Below are 24,130 nucleotides of genomic sequence, written 5' to 3' on the forward strand. Positions count from 1 at the left end.
TAGATGGGTCTTGCTTTTTTTCATCTGCTCCATCACCATGTATCTTTTGGTGGGAATGTTTAGTCCATTTACATTCGAAGTAATTATTGATAAGTATGTACTTACTGCCATTTTGTTATTTGTTTTATGTCTGTATATATAGTTCTCTTTTTTTTTCTTCTTTAGCTCTCTTCTCTCAGGGTTTGGTGGCATTCTTTAGTGATGTACATGAATTCCTTTCTCTTTATTATTTCCTTATCTATTACTGATTTTTGACTTGTGGTGATTATTAGGTTTGCATGTAACAGCTTCTGCATATGGCAGTCTATTAATTTGATGATCGCTTGAGTTTCAACCCATTCTTTACTTCTCTCCCTCCACATTTTAGGTATATGTGTATGTTTTAGGTATGTGTCATGCTTTACATCCTTTTATTTTGTGAATGTCTAGACTAATTCTTGTACTTATTTTTACTGCTTTTGTGCTTCCTACTTTTCATACTCCTACTTAAGATCTTTCCAGTAAAGAGTGCCTTTTAACATTTCTTATAGGGTTGGTTTAGTGGTCTTGAATCCCTTTACGTTTTGTTTGTGGGGGAAACTCTTTATCTTTCTCTTTATTCTGAATTATAGCCTTGCTGTATAGGGTATTCTTGGCTGCATGTTTTTTCATTTCAGCCCATTGAATATATCATGCCAATCCCTCTGGCATGCAGAATTCTGCTGAAAAATCCTCTGATAGCTTTATGGGGATTCCCTTGCATGTAACTGTTTTCTTTTCTCTTGCTGCTTTTATTTATTTTTATTTTTATCTATCTAAGGCATGGAGTCCAACGTGGGGCTTAAACTCACGACCCTGAGATCAAGACCTGAGCTGAGATCAAGAGTTGGATACTTAACTGACTGAGCCACCCAGGCACCCCAACTCTCTTGGTGCTTTTAGAATTCTCTCTTTATCTCTATTTTTTGCCATTTTAATTGTTATATGTCTTGGTGTGGACCTCCTTGGGTTGATTTTGTTGCGGGCTCTCTGTGCCTTCTGGGTCTGGATTTCTGTTTCCTTCCCCAGATTCAGGATGTTTTCAGCTCTTGTGTCTTCAAATAAATTTCTACTCCCTTTTCTCCTTCTGGGATCCCTATAATGTGAATGTTCTTAAATTTGATGATGTCATTAAGTTACCTAAGTCTATTTTCACTTTTTTATTATTTTTTCTCTCTTATGTTTTTCTTGATTATTTTCCATTATTCTGTCTTCCAGGTTGCTAATCCATTCCTCTGCTTTATCTCGTCTATTTATTCCATCTGTTTATTTCATGTATTTTAATTATACTTATTAAATTGTTCAACTTTGGTTGTTTTTTGTTTTCTGTTTCCTTATTAAGGGTTTCACTGATGTCCTCTAGTCTTTTCTTTAGTTAGTGCCTATCTTTATGACCATTACTTTAAATTCTCTATAGGAATATTACTTATCTTAGGTCTATTGCTTTGATTTTTGTTCTGTTCTTTCATTTGGGATATTTTCCTCTGTGTTTATTTTGTCCAGCTCTCTGTGTCTGTTTCTATGTGGTTCAACAGTCAGCTACATCTCCTGTTCTTGAAAGTGGCAGCCTTAGGAATAAGAGGTCCTGTAGTGCCCTCCAGTGCAGTTTCCCCTATTTACCGGAGCCTGGTGCTTAAGGGCTGTCTCCTGTGTGTGTTTGTGGCTGAGCTGAGCCCTTTTTGCTTTCAGTGCAGTCATCTGTAGTTTCTGTTTGTTATGGGCAGGGTTTGGTCCATGTGTTATATTGGGGCAGTCTTGGGCTGTCTTGGGCTTGAGGTGAGTCAGATCAGGCATTTGCCTGAGCTGTGGTAGCACCAAACTGCAGGGAGCTTTCCCTGTGTTGTCCCCTGAGAAGCTTTCATTGGTAGATGGGGCCAGCAGTCAGATTAGCTGTCTGTCTTTAGCCTCCTGCTGGGACCATAGTCTTGATATGTGTGTGGCTGTAGTCCCCTCTCCCTGGGGCAGGAGACCCTTTGGAGTGGTGCTGGCCCCTGTCAGGGCTGCTTGCACACTGCCAGGCTTGTGGCACTGCTTTGGATGGGCTCCGGCCAAGGGCATAATGGAAGGGGTGTGTCTGTAGGAGAACATGGGGCAGGGTGCATTGTTAGCAAGTTATGTAGCGAGTGTCTTTGTCCACTGGTCCCCACAGGTGTTTGTGTATCTAGGCTGGGGAGTAGGGAAGGGAGATGGTTTTCAGACTCTTGGTTCTGTGTTGTATCTCTGCAGGGCTGTTTGTTGTGCTATCTTTTTAAAGGGAGGGACTCAGTTTCCTCTTGCCCTCTTGGCTCTGCCAGAACTGAGCCCGCTGATTTTTAAAGTTCCAAGTGATATGCCCCAGTGATTGAAAGAACTTGTGAAATTTAACCCCTATGTTTTTCAAAGTTAGATGTCATGGGGTTTTGTAAGGTGCCTGGTGTGAGGGTCTGTTTCTCTCCTGTCTCTGCACCCTTGGAGTCCCTCCCTTTTGAAGACTCTCCCATGGGTTCATTTAGCTCCTGACTGTGTCTCTGCCCTTCCTGTCCTCTTTGATGTGGCCTCTTCTCTACATTTAGCTGTGGAATGTTTGTTCTGGCAGTCTTTGGGTCCTTTTCTGGGTTATTCACACTTACATGGGTGGTATCTAATTGTATCCGTATAACGCGGTAAGCTTAGGGACCCCCTACTTTTCTTTCTTCCTCTGAAGTCTTTATCAACCTTTTTGGTTAAATATTATTTGTAGTTCAATCAGTACTTTAAAACATTTCCTTTTTTCCCTCCACTTTACCAACAGATGATGATATTGATGATGAAGAGTTTTATGATGAACATTTGGAGGCTTACTTTGAACAACTGGCTATTCCAGGAATGATATATGAAGACCTAGAACAGGAACATCCAGAAAAAGATTTTAAATTACCAACAAGTGATCCATGTCAGGTATGTTCTAGTCTTATGGTTTTTCATAAATTTGACTTTAGAAAACTATTACTGGTCTCATTAGATATTACCATAAAATGTAAGCTTTTGGTTTTCTTTGGTGATGAGATGATACCTTATGATCAGAAATACCTTGTGATGAGAAATACCTTGCCCATCCTTTCTTGCTGCTTCTTACTTTTCCTTCTCCTGCAGAAAAATTGAAGAATATCACGGTGAACATGTGTATGCCCCTCATCCATTTTAACCAGTTGTTAACATTTGGCCATTTTTATCTTTTTTTTTGTCCTTCTGTGAGTATTTTTAAGAGGAATTTGGATATTTTTGACAAGTCACCCTATTACTTTGACATTTTCTCCTGTGTATGAAGATTTTTTCCTGCGTAATTTCAATTCCGTTGTCTAACTTTGATACAGTAATGTAAATGAATATACAGTCCATATTCACATTTACCCAGTTGTCTCCAAAATGTCCTTTTATTATTTTTGATCTAGGATTTAATCAAGGGTTACAGGTGCTTCTGGTTGTCATATCTCTTCAGTATTTCACTTTGGAGTAGTTCTTCCATATCATTAAAATTTTTGTAAAATGAACCATAAGCTAATTATATCTGATTGCTTTTTCTCCCTCCTGATTAGATTAAGGATTTTGGCAAGAAGTCCAAGTAAGCATGTTTATCATGAACAGGTTAAGATTAAACAATAAGGATGATGTGTGCTTCTCCTTGTATCACATCAGGAGACATAGAAGTGTGTTGGTCCCACTGTGGTGATGTTGTGTTTGATAATCTTCGTTAATTTGGTGTTGGCTAGATGTCTCCTTTGTGTAGGTGCCTTTCTTTTCTTCTTTGTTATCAGTAAGTATTCTGAGGAATGATGCATTGAGGCAATGTGAACTTCCTATTCCCCAAGAACCTTTCACAAACTGGATTTAGTATCGTTGCTGAGGCCTACTAGAAACAAGTATTCCCATGGTGATTATAAAGGTGATGTTTCCAATTCCTTCTACATTAATTACTTGGCATCCTTCTGTCAAGAAGTCATTCTCCGCTTCTCATGGTTTTCCCCCTAAAAATGTTGGTTTTAATTTAAAAAATTAATACAGCTAAGATATTTTCTCAACAGGCAAATGAAAATGGTAGCTATAAATCTCAATCAGAAGGTAACAGCTCTCTGATTTCCCATGGCTCACACTCTTCAGGAAATTCTGAAACAACCCACAGAGAGTCTGAAATAGGCCACGTTGTTTGTCTGCCTGGGACCAGTGAGTATTGAAATATGACCCCATTGTTCTTTTTTTTTTTTTTTTAAAGATTTTATTTTATTATTATTTTTTATTATGTTAAGCTAGCCACCGTATAGTACATCATAGTTTTTGATGCAGTGTTCAGTAATTCATTAGTTGTGTATAATACCCAATGCTCATCATAATATGTGCCGTTCTTAATACCATTGTTCTTAAATTCTGTTTACTTTGCCTTTTCTCCAAAGAATTCATTTCTGTGGTATAGTGTAACCTATATTAACTGTTGAATTCCTTCAAACTTTTCAAAAGAATATTATTAGAAAAACCATAATGTGTATTTCTTACATCACTTATTACAAATGAGTATGTTTTATTCAAACATTTGAGAATTAAAAATGAATTCTGTGTAGTCACAGTTTGTCATATTTCCTGTTGTCTCTTACTGATGGTTACCTTTTCTTATAGGCAAATTGCTGTATTTGTCATATGTTAATTACTAGGTTTACATAAAATAATTTGAATAGCAAGAAGCAGTTACTAGATTACTGAGACTTTGACATTGCTCTATTAATTTTTTTTCTTGTATTTCAGGTAATTTTATAGATAATGGGGATAGTAGAAGGCATGTAGATGGTGTATTATCATTTTCTTCTAGTACTCAGAGAACTGAACAGGAGAAAGAAAGGGCAGACAGTTTGAAGGGTATTGTCCCACATCGTGGCAGAGTAAGTTTATATGCATTTTCTTCAAATTTTCTCTGAAAAGGATGAAAAGCCTTTTGAATTGTTATCAGTTTTTTGTTTTTTTTTTCAAAGTAACAGCTGTTGATTTCTGGAAATCATAGAAAAAATATTAAGAAGTTTCCCTATTGATAATGTTTTATGTGTGTGTTGGTATGTATCTTTGAGATCACTAAGATTATATTAAATATATAATTATGTACATTTTTCTTAATTTTAAATATTTTTGACTTGCATTTAAATGATTAATTTGAAAAGTTCTTCAGCTTAGTACCAAAACATTAAATAAAAAAGCAAACTGTTCATCTTTAATCTTGCTCAAGCATGTTTGTTTTCCGTTTCTTTCTTTTTTTTTTTTAAAGATTTTTTATTTATTTATTTGACCGAGAGAGAGAGAGAGAGAGAGAGAGAGAGAGGCACATCACAAGTAGGCAGAGAGGCAGGCAGAGGGGGAGGGGGGAAGCAGGCTCTCTGCTGAGCAGAAAGCCTGATGTAGGGCTCCATCCCAGGACCCTGAGATCATGACGTGAGCTGAAGGCAGAGGCCCAACCCACTGAGCCACCTAGGCGCCCCTTGTTTTCTGTTTCTTAATAGCAACCCGTTACTCCTACACTTGAAACTTAGTAGTCATTTCTGACTCTTACCAATTCTTTGTCCCCTTTTTTAAAGTAATGTATACCTCAAGATTGTATGATGATTTTTAATTTAGAGGGAGCGTGTGTGTTGGTACATATAGAGACAGTTACTTATCCTCATAGTAATCCTTTGAGTGATTAAGGCAGTAAGTGGTGATGGGATTGTCATTTTAAAGGTAATGAAGCTCAGAAAACCTAATTTCTCTCAGTGTGTTCTCAGGACTGTGTCTTAAGTTTATTGTTTCTTGTTTATTTCCTTTACCACTACTCAAGCTGAAGATGCTTACTACCTCATGCCTGATTTATTGTGCCGTTGCATTATATTTGTCAACACCAGGTTAATCTTGTTACAGTGGGTTTTAATGTATATAATACATATAAGTATTTTCTATGCCTCAGTGTTTCAAATTAATATAATCTGACTCCATATTAATCTGTTTTTCTCTTATATGTTTCTCCTACAAATCCCTCTTCCTGTTTTGTTTTCTCCCTTTCTTCCCTAATCCTGATTATGATCATCTTTCCAATCTTTCCTGAAGCCTTGGTTACTTTTCAGTAACTCTAGATTACATTTATTTTTCTGAATTCTTACTACAGTGATTGTATTCCACAGTATAGTACTTTCTTTTATACAGGAATGTTTTACTTATCCAGAAGTTGCCTAGTCAGCAGCTTCAAGAATTTCTTAGTCGTCCAAAGAGCCGGTTATGTACAAATACAGTAGAGCCCCTTGCCTCAGACAGCCAGAACAAGTGTTCAGAGTCAATGGGTTTTTCCTTCTAGGACAGTGCTGTGGGAGCTTGGTCATATGTTTAGTCATCTGACAGTTTAGAGTTATAATTCTAATATATCTAGTTAATAGTCCAACCCTCAGCTGATTAGAGGTAGCCAATGAGAAAAGGGAGACTGCATCTATTAATCTTGATTTTGTTAAAATGTGGTAGTTGATAAATATTATAAATCTGTCTATCCATGGCCATTTAATTTTAGGCTAAGGACTTTGTTCTGTTATAATAATTATTTTTCTAATTAGCCGTTATTTGTCATTAAAAAACAGTAGTGTTAATATTGTTGAATACTCGCAAATTGCTTGGCATCTTGGTCAACCCATTTTAATGAAAAGAATCATTGGTAACATTTTGGTGATAGGTATGGTGCTTGGTATTGTAGGTCATACAAAGGTCATCTTCCTTCATGAAACATAGTAGGAAAGTAAAAGAATTACTTGGATAACTGTAAAATAAGGCAGAATCCTTTCTGTTGAATCTCATCATGCTTACTGAAGGAAGTCCCCAAGTTCTGATTGAGTTACATTCTTAAAAGCTTTTTGGAGTTTTGAGGTCTTTCTAAGTGAAAACATAATTTCTGATGATTCATTTCCAGTCCATTTTCTAAAAAAGGATTTAATCATAAGGTAACCAGGTTCTGGAGGAGCATTCAGACCCTATGACTGCAAAGCCCTGACGCCTTCAGCTGTGGTTGGAGGAGGGCATCAAGTGTGGAAGGATGGTAGGGTGGCTTCTGGCTGCTGATGTTCCAGACAGTGTGGAACGAGCACTTGCATTAAAGCTTTGTTGTTTAGATGGGGGGAAATTCCTACCTGTGGGTCAGCCATAAAGTATGTTATATTATTTCATGAGATGTCTTATTTTTCCCATATCATAAGGTCATGTGGTTTGTGTTACCATGAGGTGACAATTTTCTGTTCTCTTTTTGGGAAGATTAGCAGCCCATTTTCCTTAATGCCATCTATAGAACTCAGAAGCTACTAATTTTGAGTTCCCCAAATTTAACTACTAATAACCTACTTTTGACTTCAAACCTTACTGATAACATAAATAGTGGTAAGTATTTTATATGTTATACATGTTATGTACTGTATTTTTACAGTAAAGTAAGCTAAAGAAAAGAAACTTAACTAAGGGAATTGTAAGAGAAGTACATTGGTATTATTAAAAATACTGTAGTGTGTACTGCTTGCGTTACTTATTACAGCCATAATTTCTTTCCCTTTTTCTGTCTTCCGTGTTTTGCAGAAAGTGCTCTTGGTCCCCAATGTGTTGATGATATTCCATAGGTTCCTTAGACTCTGTTCATTTTTTTCTGAAGCTTTTGTAATTTCAGTTGTCCTATCTTCAGGTTTGCTGTATCTTTATCCTGCTTGTGCACATCTGTTTTCAAACCCCTCTAGTGAATTTTTCACTTCAGTTATTGTACCTTTCAGTGCCAGAATTTCTGTTTGGCTCTTTTTAAAAATTATCTCTTTATTGTTATGCATATTGTGCATTGATCATTTTTTTGTTTGTCCACATCTTCCTTTAGCTCTTTGAGCATCTTTAAGATACTGGTTTTCAAAGTCTTGGTGTAGTAAGTTTGATATACAGGTTTCCTCTTGTATGTTCTTTGTTGACTTACTTTTTTCCTTTGAATGGATCAAGCTTTCTTGTGTCTTTGTATGCCTTGTGATTTTTTTGTTGTTGTTGCAAACTGGACATTTGAATCTTATGTGATAACTCTAGAAATCACATTCTCCCTTTTCTCTAGGGTTTGCTCTTTGTTTAACTTTTATAGAGTATGTCTGTGCAGGGATGAGCATATGGTGAAAGTTAAGGTTTTACAGGTCCTTTCTGAGACTGTATTTTTTCCTGGGCATGTAGAGCAGCTCTCTTAATTTTCTCTGTACATGGTTGTTTTTGAATATTTAAAGAAATAGGTGTGACTCCTTTCAGTATGGTGATCACTTCAGCTGGTAGGGGTTGAATCACTGGTGACCAGCCTCCGTGCCTGCAGCTCTGCAGTCACAAGTAGCAGTCTGTAGTCAGAAGTCAGAAGCCTGGTAATTGGGAGGCAAAATCTTTATTGCTTCTCTGGCTCCAACAAACCATATTAAAAAGAGGGATTGCCCTCCCTGCATTGTCTGCCTTAGGGTTTAGGATGAGTAGCCATGATCACTCTGAAGCCTGAGTGACTGAGTGACCTGCTTATTTGTAGCTTACCAGCCAACCTTTTCTCTGTAGCTGTAACTGTTCAAATAGAGTCCAGAGTTCCAAAATAGCTACTTCAGAAGTGTTTGCACCAGTACAGTACAGCGCTTGTCTAGGTGAAAAGACAGATTCCTGGTGCTTTCTCTTCTGCCATCTTTTCTGATACTACTTCTTGTTAACTTTATTTTTTATTTCTAACTTTATAGGCTTATAAAGTTTGGTCTGGAAAATCTAATCCTTCTAAATATTTTGGGTAAAATTGTATATTTCTATATGTGTTTCATGGACATAGGAAAAATGGAAAATGTGCTTTTTTGAAAAATATTTAGTTTTAAGAAGCTATTAGACTATTTAGTGCATTACTCAATTTCTCTATGATCACTTTTATTTTTAAGATTATTTATCTTAGAGAGCATGCGTGTGTGTGCACATAGGGGGCAGGGCAGAGGGAGGGAAAGAATCCTGAAACAGACTTCCTGCTGAGTGTGGAGGTGGTTGTGGGGCTTGATCCCACCACCTGAAGACCATGACTTGAGCTGAAACCAAGAGTTGACCACTTAACTGACTGAGCCTCACAAGTACCCCATGTGATCACTTTTATTTATCTCTACTAGATGTATCAGTCCAGAAAAGATAAGTCAAAGTCTCCCAATTTTTAAGAAAAAGATTTTATTTATTTATTTGACATAGAGAAAGAGAAAGTGAGAGAGGGAATACAAGCAGGGGGAGTAGAAGAGGGAGAAACAGGCTTCCTGCCAGGCAGGAAGCCTGCTGCGGGGGCTCGATCCTGGGACCCTGGGATCATGACCAAGCTGAAGGCAGATGCTTAATGACTAAGCCATCCAGGTGCCCCCAAAGTCTCCCAGTTTTAATTGAAATTTTTACCAAGTTATTTTTGCACCTCCAATTTTTTTCTTAATGTACTTCTCTGCTATGTTTACTCCATATAAGATTATAGATTTGTAACTTTAGTGATAAGAGTACCTTATTAGTAACACCACCCTTTTTTTATCCTGTTCAGTGCTTCTAACCTTAAATTTTCCTTTGTATGTTAGTATTGATACCCTTGCTTTTCCTGTATTTTGTGTATACTTGTTATCTTTTCCATCCCATTTACATTTTTCTTTATCATTTGTTTAGAGGGTTTCTAATAAATAGCATGCAGCTAGGTTTGTTTTTTTTTTAAGATTTTATTTGAGAGTGTGTGCTTATATGTGCAAGCAGGGGAGAGGGGGAAGGAGAGGGACGAGCAGATTCTATATTGAGCACGGAGCCTGATGTGGGGGCTCAGTCTCATTACCCTAAGATCACGACCTGAGCCGAAATTGAGTTGGATACTCAACTCACTGAGCCACCCAGGTGCAAAAAAGGCAAAAAAAAAGTTTTGCTTTTTAATGTAATCTGGTAGTCTGTTTTTTGATGAAGTAAATCCTTTAATACTTAGTTTAATGATTAATATTCTTGGTTTTATCTTTTTATTTACTTCATCTACTATTTACATTATTTTTTACTTCATCTAATATTTACTTCATCTAATATTTACATTATTTTTATCATTTTCAAAATTTTTATTGTACTGTTTATCCCTGCTCTCTCCTTCCCCTCCTTTCCCTAATATAAGATACACATTCTTCCTATTTTAACACTTTCTTTTTTAAGATTTTATTTATTTATATGACAGAGAGAGATCACAAGTAGGCAGAGAGGCAGGCAGAGAGAGAGGGGAAAGCAGGCTCCCCGCTGAGCAGAGAGCCCGATGTAGGGCTCGATCCCAGGACCATGGGATCATGATCTGAGCTGAAGGCAGAGGCCCAACCTACTGAGCCACCCAGGTGCCCAATATTTTAACGCTTCTGAAATCAATATGTGTCTTATAGTTACTGATATGTCGTAGTTTTATGTTCTCTTTCTTAGTGGCACATACAGTAATGGCAATTTTAAAATCAGTGGTTAGATTCTATGAAGGATGCTGTTTTTTCATTTTTCGGAGGGCATCTCTTCCTTAATTCATTCTCAGACATATTGATCAGTCATTATTTGAGATGACATCAGCATGTTCCCATCAGGGCGTTTTGTTGCCTCTTTGTTTCTTTTAGATGCCAATAAGATGGGACTTTCAAGTAGTTTCCTTATCTCCTTTTGAAACCCCACCTCCTAAGAAAACTTGGGGTTGCTTTTACTTTTTCCTTTCACCTCACTTTTCCTAACTCAAGTTTTGCTGGGAGAGTTACACTGTCTAAATATAAACAAAAGCCTATTTTATGTTTAGGTTTAAAAATTGTCAAAGAAGCTGCATTTGTCTTTGCTTTATTCATTATTATTAGATCAGAGCGAGGGGACTGTTCTGGGGGGAACCCCAACTCTGGAGCAGGTCATCTACGAAATGGTTTAGCACCAGCTTTCCCACCAACAGTGCATGTATGTGGTTTGACAGGATGGTTTGAGGCCCCATGTCACTGCCTTATCATTCAGCCTGGGCAGGATTCTGACATAGAGGCTTTCAGTCATAATCCCACAGATGCTGGCTTTGCCCCATTGGTTCCTCAGCCCAGCACATAAAGGGCTCAGATGCATTTCATCAGATAGTACAGTGTTTCTGGAGGCCATCACCTGGCTGCATTCTTTATTCATGACTATTTTAAGTAGTTTCACTGAGAAGATAGCTAGTTTCCAACATTCTGACTTTTCTTTTTTTCTTTATTTTTAAATTGAAGTACAGTAGACATACAAGATTAGATTGATTTCAGGTGTACAACGTAGTGATTTGACAATTATATATGTCATGATATGCTCACCTTGATAAGTGTAGTTACCATCTGTCATCATACAAAGTTATGGTATTATTGACCGTATTCCCTATGCAGTACTTTTTATCCCTCTTACTTTTTTTTTATAACTGGAAGTCTGTATCTCTTAAGCCCCTTCATGTGTCTTATCTGTCATGCCTTTACCCTCTTCCCCTCTGACAACTGCCGATTTGTTCTTTGTATTTATGAGTCTGTTTCTGTTTTGTTCATTTGGTTAGGTTTTTAGATTCCACAAAGAAGTGAAATCATATTTGTCTTTCTTTGTCTGACTTATTTTACTTAGCACAGTGCCCTCTACGTCTATCCATGTTGTCACAAATGGCCAAATCTTTCTTTTCCACAGCTGAGTAATATTCTGTGTGTGTGTGTTTGTGTGTGTGTATGTAAGGGTGTACACCACACCTTCGTTATCCATTCATCTATTGATGGACACTTGAGTTGTTTCCATATCATCGGCTATTGTACATAATGCTGTAATAACCTGAAGGGTGCATTTATTCTTTTTAATTAGTATTTTCATTTTTTTGGTATAAATACTCAGCAGTGGGATAACTGGATCATATGGTTTTCTTTTTTTTTTTAATTTTCTTTTAAGGATTTTATTTATTTGAGGAAGAGAGAGTATAGAGGCAGGCAGAGCTGTAGGCAGAGGGAGAAGCAGGCTTCTCCTGAGCTGAGAACCCAAAACGGGGCTCTGATCCCAGGACCCTGGGATCATGATCTGAACTGAAGGCAGATGCTTAAGTGACTGAGCCCCCTAGGCATCCCTGTTTTTGATTTTTTTTAGGAACTTTCATACATTTTCCACAGGGGCCGCACCAGTTAACATTCCCACCCAATACTGCACAAATGTTCCCTTTTTTCCATATCCTCAGCAACACTTGTTTCTTGTGTTTTTTATTTTAGCCATTCTGACAGGTATGAGGTGGTATCTCATTGTGGTTTTGAGTTGCATTTCCCTGATGATGATTGATGTTGAGCGTCTTTTCATGTGTCTTTTGGCCATCTGGGGGTGTTATTTGGAGAAATGTCTGTTCATGTCTTCTTCCCATTTTTTAATTGGATTGTTTGAGATTTTTTTACTGTTGAGTTTTATGAGTTCTTTGTATATTTTGGATATTAACCCCTTATTGGACATATGACTTATTTATACCTTTACTTACTCAGTAGATTCCTTTTTCATTTTGTTGATGGTTTCCTTCACTGTGCAAAAGCCATTTAGTTTCATGTAGTCCCCATTGTTTATTTTTTCTTTTGTTTACTTTGCCTGAGGAGACCGTTGTGGGAGAATATTGCTAAGGCTGAAGTCTAAAAGATTATGGCTTATGTTTTCTTCTAGGAGTCTTATGGTTTCAGGACTTATATTTAGGACTTTAATTCATTTTGAGTTTATTTTTGTATATGGTGAAAGAAAGTGGTCCAGTTTCATTCTTTTGCATGTAGCTGTCTAGTTTTTCTAACACTGCTTATTGGAGAGATTGTTTTTCACTATTGTATATTCTTGCCTCTTCTGCCATAGATTAACTGACCATATAAGTGTGGGTTATTTCTGGACTTTCTATTCTTTTCCATTGATCTCTGTGTCTATTTTGTGTCAGTACCATAACTTTGTTTTTTTACGATTTTATTTGTAAGTATTCTCGATACCTAACGTGGGGCTTGAACTCACAACCCCGAGATCAAAGATTGCATGCGCTACCTATTAAGACAACCAGGTACCCCATAACTGTTTTGATTACTATTGCTTTATAGTATAGGGTGAAATTTGGGATGGTGATACCTCCAGCTTTGTTTTTCTCAAGATTGCTTTGGCCATATGGAGTCTTTTGTGGTTCCAAACAAATTTTAGGATTATTTGTTCTAGTTCTGTGAAAAATGTTATTGGTATTTTAGTAGGTCTTGCATTTGATCTGTGGATTGTTTTGGGTAGTATTTAACAGTATTTCCCAATCCATGAACATGGTTTTATCTTTCCATTTATTTGGTTTGTCTTCAGTTTCTTTCATTGGTGTCTTAAAGTTTTCGAAGTATAGATTTTTACCTCCTTGATTAAATTTATTCCTAGGTATTTTATTCTTTTTGATATTTAAATAGGATTTTAAAAAATTTCTCTTTTTGCTACTTCGTTATTAGCTACAGAAAACAACAGATTTCTGTATATTAATTTTGTATCCTGCAACTTTACTCAGATTATTTATTTTATAGTTTTTTTGGTGGGATCTTAGGGTTTTTTATCTGTAGCATTATGTCATATGCAAATATAGTGACAGTTTTGGTCCTTTTTAAAATTTGGATGCTTTTTATTTCATTTCGTGTCTTATTGCTGGGCTAGGACTTCCAAAACTATGTTGAATAAAAGTGGTAAGAGTGGACATCCTTGTCTTTTTCCTGATCTTAGAGGAAAAGCTTTCAGCTTTCACCATCGAGTATGATTTAGTTAGGGTGTGTCATACATGGCCTTTATTATGTTGAGGTGTTTCCTCTAAACCCACTTTTGGTGTCATGAATAGATATTGAATTATGTCAAATATTTTTTCCTGGATCTATTGAGATGATCATATGATTTTTAGCCTTCATTTGGTAATTATGTTGATTGCTATATGGATGTTGAACCATCCTTGCATACCTGGAATAAATCCCACCTGATCATAGTAAATGATCCTTTTAATGTGTTGTTGAATTTGGTTTGCTAATATTTTAGGGGATTTTATATCTATGTTTATGAGAGATATGGGTCTATAATTTTGTTGTCAGATTAATGTTGGTCTTATAGAATGAATTTGGAAGCATTCTATTTTTTTGAAACAGTTTAGGAAGAATAGGTGTTAACTCTTCTTTAAGTGTTTGGTGGAAATCACCAGTGAAGCCGTCTGGTTCTGGATTTTTGTTTTTTGGTAGTTTTTTGATTACTGATTAATTTGTTAATAGTAATCAGTCTATTTAGATTTTCTGTTTCTTCCTGATTCAGTCTTGGAAGATTGTATGTTTCTAGAAATTAATTCATTTCTTCCAATTTGTTGGATTATAATATTTCATAGTATTCCTATAATCCTTTGTATTCCTGTGGTGTCGGTTGTAACTTTTTTTCTTTCATTTCTAATATTATTTATTTGAGTTCTCTATCTTGATAAGTCTCTCTGAAGTCTTGTCAGTTTTCTCTTTTCAGAGAACCAACTCTTGGTTTCATTGATCTTATCTATTATTTTTTTAATCTCCATTTCACTCTGGTTCTTTATTTTTTATTTTTTTAAAATTTAATTTATTTATTTGAGAGAGAGACAGTGAGAGAGCATGAGAGGGGAGGTCAGAGGGAGAAGCAGATTTCCCATGGAGCTGGGAGCCTGATGTGGGACTCGATCCCAGGACTCCAGGATCATGACCTGAGCTGAAGGCAGTCGCCCAACCAACTGAGCCACCCAGGTGCCCCTCACTCTGGTTCTTTTTAATCTTTGCTAGTATTCTATATGAAAAATAGTTATCTGTTTTTAAATGGCATGACTTTGTTTCTTTGTCTTTTTTTTTCTGTTGGAATACTCATATTTTAACTACTGTTTTTATAAGCTTTTTGAGTTAAGGAGATACTTTGATTCTTACACATTTTATTTATTTATTTACTTATTTGGCTCAAACAATAGAAATTTATTTTCTTACACTTCTAGAAAAGTCAGAGATTGAGGTTTCAGCAGAATTGTTTTCTCCTTGTGCTTCTCTCTCTGCCTTATAGATGGCATTTTTCTCCTTGTGTCTACAGGTGGCATTCCCTCTCTCAGTCCTTATGCATTTTAGGCTTTAATGTTTGCATTTGTTTCCTAGGGCTGCCAGAACAAACTACCAACATTTGGTAGCCTGCAACAATAGACATTTACTCTCGCAGCTCCAGAGGCCAACAGATGTAAATCAAGGTATTGGAAGGGCTAATTAAGCTCCCTCAAAGGCTCCTTTCTTGCCTCTGGTAGCTCCTGGTTTTCCTTAGCTTGTGGCACTATCTGAATATTTGCCTCCATGTTCACATGGTCTTTTTCTCAGTGTCTCTGTGTCCTGGTAAATCTTTTTTCTCTTATAAGGACATTGTTCTTTGCGTTACAGGCCCATTAAAAATCCAGGATGGTTTTATATCATGATCCTTAACTTAATTACATCTGCAAGAAGCCTGTTTCCAGATAAGATCACAATTTATGGGACCTGGGGTTAAGACTGGGAAATTTTGGGGGCACCTGGGTGGCTCAGTGGCTTAAAGCCTCTGCCTTCAGCTCAGGTCATGATCCCAGGGTGCTGGGATCGAGCCCCGCATTGGGCTCTCTGCTCTGCAGGGAGCCTGCTTCCTCCTCTCTCTCTGCCTGCCTCTCTGCCTGCTTGTGATCTCTGTCTGTCAAATAAATAAATAAAACCTTAAAAAAAAAAAAAGACTGGGAAATTTTTAACTAACAAGAGTGTTATACATAGATGTTATCTACTAAAGAATATAAGGTTATTCATCTGTATTTTCTCCTGGCAGTTTTGCTTTTGAATGTTTAAGCCTTCTGGAATTTATTTTGATGTAAGGTAGGATGGATGTAAGCTTATTTTCTGTATAACATTATTGGGAGATTACTCATTTACTAAGTGTTGGCACTAGGATTTAAACCTATGACTTTTTTTCAAAGCCAGCATCTTTTCCTTTATGTAGAACTACCGCTTTTAGTATTTTAACTTTAAAGAACTTTGCCTGTAAGACTGTTTTTGTCATCACACATCTTGTAACAGGAAAGATGACTCTTAACATACTTTATGGGGACTTGAAATTATGATGGTAGCTGAATGTCTGAGAAGAGTTTTCTAGGCACTTGGGCCCTTTTTCAGCAGTTGTTATTCTAGGAAAGAATAAGAAATGCCAATTAGGAAAGTATGTTAGGAGAGTATGGTTTTGAGTTGCTGGCTTAATTTGCCATGTCTGATGCTGTTGTTATAGTACATCTCATGGGTGTCTGTAGTATATGCTGTTTTACTCCTGTTAAATGGTATTTTGTCCCCCCCCCACAAATTTGTATTGAAATTCTAGTTAACATATAGAGCAATATTGGTTTCAGGAGTAGAATGCAGTGATTCATCACTTAATATAACACCCAGTGCTCATCATAACAAATGCCCTTCTTAATGCCCATCACCCATTTAACCCATCCCCCTCCCACCTCCCTCCTGCAACCCTGTTTTTTTCTCTGTTGTTAAGAAGATCTTATGTTTTGCTTCCCCACCGCTGCCATTCTTTTTCCCTATTCTCATATGTTCATCGGTTTTGTTTCCTAAATTCCACATATGAGTGAAATGATATGGTATTTGTCTTTCTCTTACTTCACTTAGCATAATGCACTGTAGCTTCATGCACATCATTACAAATGGCAAAATTTCATTCTTTTAATGGCTGAATAATATTCCTCTATGTGGGGGCCCCTGGGTGGCTCAGTGGGTTAAGCCTCTGCCTTTAGCTCAGGTCATGATCTCAGGGTCCTGGGATCAAACCCCGCATCGGGCTCTCTGCTCAGCAGGGAGCTTGCTTCTCCCTCCCTCTCTGCCTGCCTCTCTGCCTATTTGTGATCTCTCTCTCTCTGTCGAATAAATAAATAAAATCTTAAAAAAAAAAAATTCCTCTGTGTGTGTAAAAATAATGTATGTACCACATCTTCTTTATCCATTTACCAGTTGATGGATGCTTGAGCTCTTTCCATAGTTTGGCTGTTGTTGGTAATGCTGCAATAAACATCGGGTGCATGTACCCCCTTTTAATCTGTATTTTTGTGTGCTTTGGGTAAATACTTAGTAGTCTAATTGCTGGGTTGTAGGGTAGTTCTATTTTTAACTTTTTTTCTTCAAAGGGTGAGTGGGGGAGGAGGTGTGGGCAGAGGTAAGGGTAAGAAGAATCTCAAGCAGACGCCATGCTGAGCATGGAGCCTGATGTGGGGCTCAATCCCACAACTGTGAGATCATGACCTGAGCCTAAGTCAAGAGTTGGGCTTAACTGACTGAGCCACCCAAGTGCCCCTCTATTTTTAATTTTTTGAGGAGCCTCCATACTGTTTACCAGAGTGGCTGCATCCATTTGCATTCCCACCAACAGTGTAAGAGTGTTCCCCTTTCTCGGCATCCTCGCCAACATCTCTTGTCTCCTGTGTTGTTCATTTTAGCCATTCTGACAGGTGTGAGGTGGTAGCTCATCTTGTTTTTGATTTGTATTTCCCAGATGATGAGTGATTTTGAGCATCTTTTCATGTGCCTGTTAGCCATCTGGATGCTGTCTTTAGAAAAAGTTTATTCATGTCTCCTACCCATTTCTTAACTGGATTATTTGGTTTTTGGGTGTTGAGTTTGATCAGTTCTTTATAGATTTGGGATACTAGCCCTTTATCCAGTATGTCATTTGCAAATATCTTCTCCCATTCTGTAGGTTGCCTTTTAGTTTTGTTGATTGTTTCCTTCCCTGTACAGAGCTTTCTATCTTGGTGAAGTCCCAATAGTTCATTTTTGCTTTTGTTTCCCTTGCCTCAGGCGACGTGTCTAGTGAGAAGTTGCTACGGCTGAGGTCAGAGACATTCTGGCCTATGTTTTCCTCTAGGACTTTGATGGTTTCCTGTCTCACCTTTAGGTCTTTCATCTGTCTTGAATTTATTTTTGTGTGTAGTGTAAGAAAGTGGCCCAGTTTCATTCTTCTGCGTGTTGCTGTCCAGTTTTCCCAACATCCTTTGTTGAAGAGACTGTCTTTTTCCATTGGATATTCTTTCCTGTTTTGTAGAAGATTAGTTCACTATATAGTTGGGGGTCCATTTCTGGGTTTTCTGTTCTATTCCATTGAACTGTGTGTCTGTTTTTGTGCCAGTACCATACTGTCTTGATGACTACAGCTTTGTAATATAGTTTGAAGTCTGGAATTGTGATGCTTCCAGCTTTTCTTTTCTTTTTCAGGATTGCTTTGTCTACTTGGGGTCCTTTGTGGTTCCATATAAGTTCTAGGATTGTTTGTTCTAACTCTGTGAAAATTGCTGCTGATATTTTTCATAGGGATTTCATTGAGTGTATAGATTGCATTGGGTAGTATAGACATTTTAACAATGTTTGTTCTTTCAACCCATGAGCATGGAATGCTTTTCCATTTCTTTGTTAATATATCTTTTCAAGGGATGTTATTCGTATTTATGAGTTAGGTTACATTAACGGGCTTGTCATCCTTGTTGAGAGTTCTAGTGGTAATTTTAAAAATTAAAGTGGCATTTCTTACATCCTGTAATATAATGAACATGTTGGACTGACTTTTGGTATCTGAATCTGTTGATAAGTGTTCATAATGACCACATTATAAATTTTGGTTCTGATATTGCTTAAAATTTGTTTACATATATTCTAAAAGAGTAGAATGAATTCCATATAGTCTGATGCTTCATATAATAATTTATGTCTACTACATACATTTTTCCCATAAAGTTTTAGAATAAGTTATGGGAAACAAAACTTATGGCTACTCTGTTATACATTTTTAAAGGAAAGCGAAAGAGAAGAAATTCCTGTGAAGACTATCCAGGCTACTAATGTGAAACTTAACCCTGTTTATTTTCATGACACAAATGCCAGTAAAGGTGATTTTGATTTAATGGACCCTTTGAAGCTGGAGGCCAGTTCTCTTCATCAGAATAAGCATTTGGGATCTGATTCAGAAACAGTTTTGCCTGTGGATAAATGTTTAGACACTGAAACTCCTGAAGTGTCCATTCAAAAATATGTGGACATAGCATCTTTGAAGTCTATTAATGACAATGAAATTAATTACACTGATAGTCTTCGGTCACCAACTAGTGAAAGGCGAACATGTGAATATTACAAGTCTGTTGAAAAGAGCAAAGAGCGTAAGTAGTTTTTAAAAAAAAATAAAAATTAAGAAATGTATAAAATGTTTATACATTTTGAATAGAATATGTTTTCAAGTGGAACTTGCCTAATCTTTTGTATTAGAATTTTGTGTCTTATGGATTAGAAATTGTGTCTTTATTCACAGATCTAGTGGAAGTATACTACTCTAAGTCTCAGTTTTTCCTTTTGCCACTGGTTCTCCATTACAGATCTTTTCTGGGTTAAGGCTGTCTTATCCACCATTAGAGAATTTTTCTTTTGTGGGAATGGATTTTCTTTTCTAACTAATTTTGGGCAGATTGCAGTACTGTTGATATCTAAGATAAGTCAACTAAGTAAAATTATTTAGAATATTACATCATTTTGTTTCATATGTGATTGGATATTTTTGGAATTTTTTAGAAACAGATGTTCCACAAAATGTTGTCTATCAGAATGAAGAGGGCAGATGGGTCACTGACCTTGCATATTATACATCTTTTAATAAAGAACAAATTTTAAATATGTCTCTAACTGATGAGATGAATGAAGACTTCAGATCTGGTTGTAAGTATATTAATAACCACTTTATTGTACCATTTTCATGGTGTTCTGAGATTACTCTATATATTGGTTAGCCATATCAAATCATTTTGGACTATACATTTGAACCTTGAACAATATGGGGGTTAAGGGTTACCAACTCCTTGCATATTTCAAAATCTGTGTATAACTTTTGACTTCCCAAAATCTTAATTACTTACAGCCTACTGTTTACCAGAAGCCTTAGGCGGTAACATAAACAATTAACACCTGTTTTACATGTTACATGCATTATATACTGTATTCTTAGAGTAGGGTGAGCTAGAGGAAGAAAAAGTTAAAATGGTAAGGGAGAGAATACATTCATAGCACTATACTGTATTTATTAAAAAAAAAAAAACTATTTAAGTGGACCTGTGTGGTTCAAACCCATGTTGTTCAAGGGTCAGCTGTAATACTGAGCTTATCAGTAGTTTTTATAGGAACAAAGGCTTGAATTAGTCAGTGCTAATCATTACAGAATGAGCTGAGCCTTTTCCTTAAGCAAGGACAGTGAGTCAGGCTATCATTCTTTCACATCAGTTTAGAACCTTCATCTTGCAGAGTTGGAAGGGACTTCAAGCTGTACATACTTTTAAAATTCTGTCCTGAACAAAAGAAATATTCTGATAAATGAGAAATTACAAAGTCCTGTCCATTTTGGAGTAAAACTTAAGAAATGTGGAAGTGATGGGAGAAAAGTGATGGAAAACATAAATCTCAAAGAATGAGAGCATTAGGAATATCAGCTGGGTTTGTTGATTATCTCTGACAGTGAAAGGAAAAATCAGTTTAAGTCTGCAGAACAAATTACATTTTGAGCCTTAGTCTGTGGAGGTGCTGTGCCACTGAGGCCTCCAGCACCTGAGCATCTGTAAACCTGCAATAAAGAAAGGCATTCAGTGGCCTGTCAAGCCTAGTCATATTTTTAGTAGGCTCAGAACATGCCTCAGGAAGAAGTTATTCTAACTACTGCTTGTCCTGAGCTCCTCCTAACCATGTAATGATGTGGAAGGTAGAGACAACATATAAGGTATTTTTCCAGCCTCTAAGAAATTGTCCACCAGCTAAGGGGGGGGATAAGATAAGAATAAAACAATAATTAGCAGCATAAGAAACACAAACCAAATGGTTTTGGGAGTTACAGGAAAAATAACTTTTGCATGAATGGGTGACGAGTTTCATGTAGGAGGTAGTAGCTTTTGAGGTAGGAGTTTCAAAAGGTAAATGCTTGAGGGCATGAGAAATTCCAAATGGATAGAAAACCCAATTAAAGAGAATCAAATGAGGAAGTCTGGGTGTGTTTTGAGAATGGTAAATAGTCCAGTGTAGCTAGCATTTATGACAAGGTATGGGAAGAGGAGAGTAGTAAGATATGAAGAGGTGAAGCTGGAGAGGTAGAGTAGGGCCAAGTAAAGTAGAGTTGAGCTTTGACTACCGTGTCTGAGTTGAGGCTTGTGTTATAAGCAATAGGGAGCCACTACAGACTTCAGTGTCCAACTTCCTCTGTGAGTTGTCTTCTGGCAGCAATGGTCAGTTGACTGGGAGATTCCTCAGGATGTTGTAGAAATCTAGGTGTCACAGTGAGAATGAAAAGCAAGTAGAGAATGAAAGACCTGGAAATAAAATGGTTAGGATTTCGTGACTGGATTTCAGTAGAGAGAGAGGCAAGAAAAGTTTGAGGTTTGTGATCGGAGTTACTTGAGAAAATGGCAGTACCATGAACTGAGATGGGAAAATCAGAAACTGTAGAATTTTGAATGATTGTAGTTTGAGGTGGGGAATGTGAGCCAGAAACTGGAAATTAAGTTACAGTTCGAGCTTGCTCAACAATATCTTGATTTAGAAAGAACAAGAGGGTACAGACTGGACAGTGGATAGCGATTGTGTCACTTAAAAGTCAATGGTCATGGACTTTTCATGTGTAACTGGTGGGAGTATAAAGTGATAGAACCATTTGGGAAATTTGTCTAGCAGGAGCTTTTGGAGGTAAACTTTACGAACTTCATACTTTAGGGCCCCCAGTAATTCTGCACCAGAGTATATACCCAGTGTATAGAGGTACTCTTCACCAAAAGACTAAAATATTTATAGCAGCACTATATGATTAACTCCAAATTAGAAACTCTCAAATTCTCATTAATGATACAGTGGATTGTGTTTATTCACACATTGGAATGCTATGTAGCAATGGAAATGAATGATTTGTAGCTACTTGTAACAGCAGGGATGAATTTCACAAGTATATTGAATGAAATAATGCAAAGTAAGAGTACATGCTATATAAATCTATTTGTATATATTTCAAAATGTACCCTGCTCTGTGGAGTAAGAAGTAAGGATACTGGTTACCCTCTGATGGGCATGTAGTAACTGGAAGGAAGCTTGATTGGCCTTTTGGGGGTGCTAGCAATGTTATCTCTCTTGACCTAGGGTGTTGGTCTGGACACACAAATGTGTTCATTGAATTGTACACATAAATACTTTTCATATATATATATTGTGCTTTGGTCAGCAGTTTTTAAAAATTAGTGATCAGACTGAGAAATATATTTGCATTCCTGTTAATGGGTTAAAGGCCTGTTTTCCTAATGTATAAAATGTTCTAATAAGCAGTAAGAAAAACACCAGCTTCTCAGTGTAGAATTAGGCAAAAGATATAAACAGACAATTTAGAGAAAAGGAAATGAAAATGGTTGTTAAATGTTCAAAAAAAGTTCATGGAATTTATTCATGGAAAGAAACTACTCCATGATACTATTTTTCCATTATTTTTTTGGCAGTGATCCAATAGTTTGGTAATAAAACTATATTGGCAAGAGTGTGAGGGAAAAGGTATTGTAGTATTTATGTAATATATATGTAGGTAGGGAAGTATTAAAGCATCTAGCAAAATTACAGATGTACATATCCTGTAACCAAGGGGTTCTGCTGGGCATTTATTCTTCAGATATGCTTGCAGAAATGGTATGTGAATACATATTGTTTATAATAACAAAAGGTTGGAAGCAATATGGATGTACAAAATAGGGAACTAATTAAATAAGGTATGTCCATATAAGGAAAATACATTGTGGTCATTAAAAAAATGGAAAGAGGCTCTTTAGGTACTAATGTGGAATAATAACTGAAATAGTTTAAATTCCAAGACATAGAAAAGCATCTAAAATATTTTGACATTTATGTAAAAAGGTGGAAGGGGGAAGGACACACATGTATTTATAAATACATATGGTGGCCATGATTTTTTTGAAAGAGAAAGAAATGGATTGCAGGAATCCCCAGCTACTGAACTCAGAAATCAAATAGATTCAAATCGTGATATCAGGGGTACTTTATATATTGGTTGCTTTTGGAGATGTGTGATGTAGAGTCAGGGATAAGGGGGAGACTTTTTAGTGCCATATTCCCTTTTATGTCTTTGGTTAACTTCTAAAAACTCTTTGTTGAAGCATAACATATATATGGGTACCTTTGCATTTTGAACTATGTGGGTATGTTACTATTCAAGGAAAACTAAAATAGATAAAAGAAGTTTAATGAAACCATCCTTGTGATTAGGGAATGAACAAAGGCCAGGTTGGAAAGGATAAGTGGTGAAGAAATGGGGAAAATGATTATGGAATACTGTGGGGAAAGAAAGGATGAACTAGGTCAAGGGAAATCAGCGTCAGGGGGAAGCATTTTTATAGGGAAGGGAATTTTCAAAATATAAGAAGAGATAATTCAGAAGAGGAAGGTTGGACCAAGGTGTAATTTCATAATGTCAAAGTCATTCAAAATGAAAATTTATCTACTTAATAAACTTTATTCAGAAAATAAGAGATATGGAACCCTCTGCTCCATTTCTGCTTTGCCCCCTCTCTGACAGCTCCATGCATCTGAGTCACTGTATCACTTGTGCTTATGGCCTAGGATTAAAACTGGCTGGAGGGCTGGGGTATATGGCCTGCTTCAAAATTTAACAGTGGAAGCATTCAGGAGATATTTGAAAGGACTATTTTAGATTTGGCAAAGAATTGGTATAGATTCTTTAAAAAATGAAGTTCTATTTTCTCGTAATTGCTGTCTGATTTTCTGGTGAGCATACAAAGTAGCAATATTACTGTAGATTTTTCTTGAATGGAAGAATCTATTAAAGTTCAGAGAAGAAAGTACTTCGGAATCTAACAAATATCAGTTGGAACTGTTTAGTTAATGATTTGAGAAACATTTGATTTTTTAAAAAGATTTTATTTATTTATTTGAGAGAGAGGGAGAGTATAACCAGAGTGAGAGAAACAGACTCCCTGGTGAGCAGAGAGCCTGATGTGGGGCATGATCCCAGGACCCTGAGATCATGACCTGAGCCG

General features: G+C 36.7%; 1 protein-coding gene across 1 annotated transcript in view; it reads left to right on the top strand.

The window, feature by feature from the left end:
• Nucleotides 1–24,130, top strand: part of CEP192 (centrosomal protein 192) — a 128,484-nt gene that overhangs the window by 29,759 nt on the left and 74,595 nt on the right. Inside the window, exons 8-12 of the mRNA XM_080822025.1 lie at nucleotides 2,789–2,934; nucleotides 4,059–4,197; nucleotides 4,771–4,904; nucleotides 18,853–19,213; nucleotides 19,620–19,763. Of these exons, the coding sequence (XP_080678151.1) occupies nucleotides 2,789–2,934; nucleotides 4,059–4,197; nucleotides 4,771–4,904; nucleotides 18,853–19,213; nucleotides 19,620–19,763 (924 nt within the window). The remainder of the gene's footprint in view (nucleotides 1–2,788; nucleotides 2,935–4,058; nucleotides 4,198–4,770; nucleotides 4,905–18,852; nucleotides 19,214–19,619; nucleotides 19,764–24,130) is intronic.

Source organism: Martes martes, assembly GCF_963455335.1.
Source record: "Martes martes genome assembly, chromosome: 13".
Lineage (NCBI taxonomy): Eukaryota > Metazoa > Chordata > Mammalia > Carnivora > Mustelidae > Martes > Martes martes.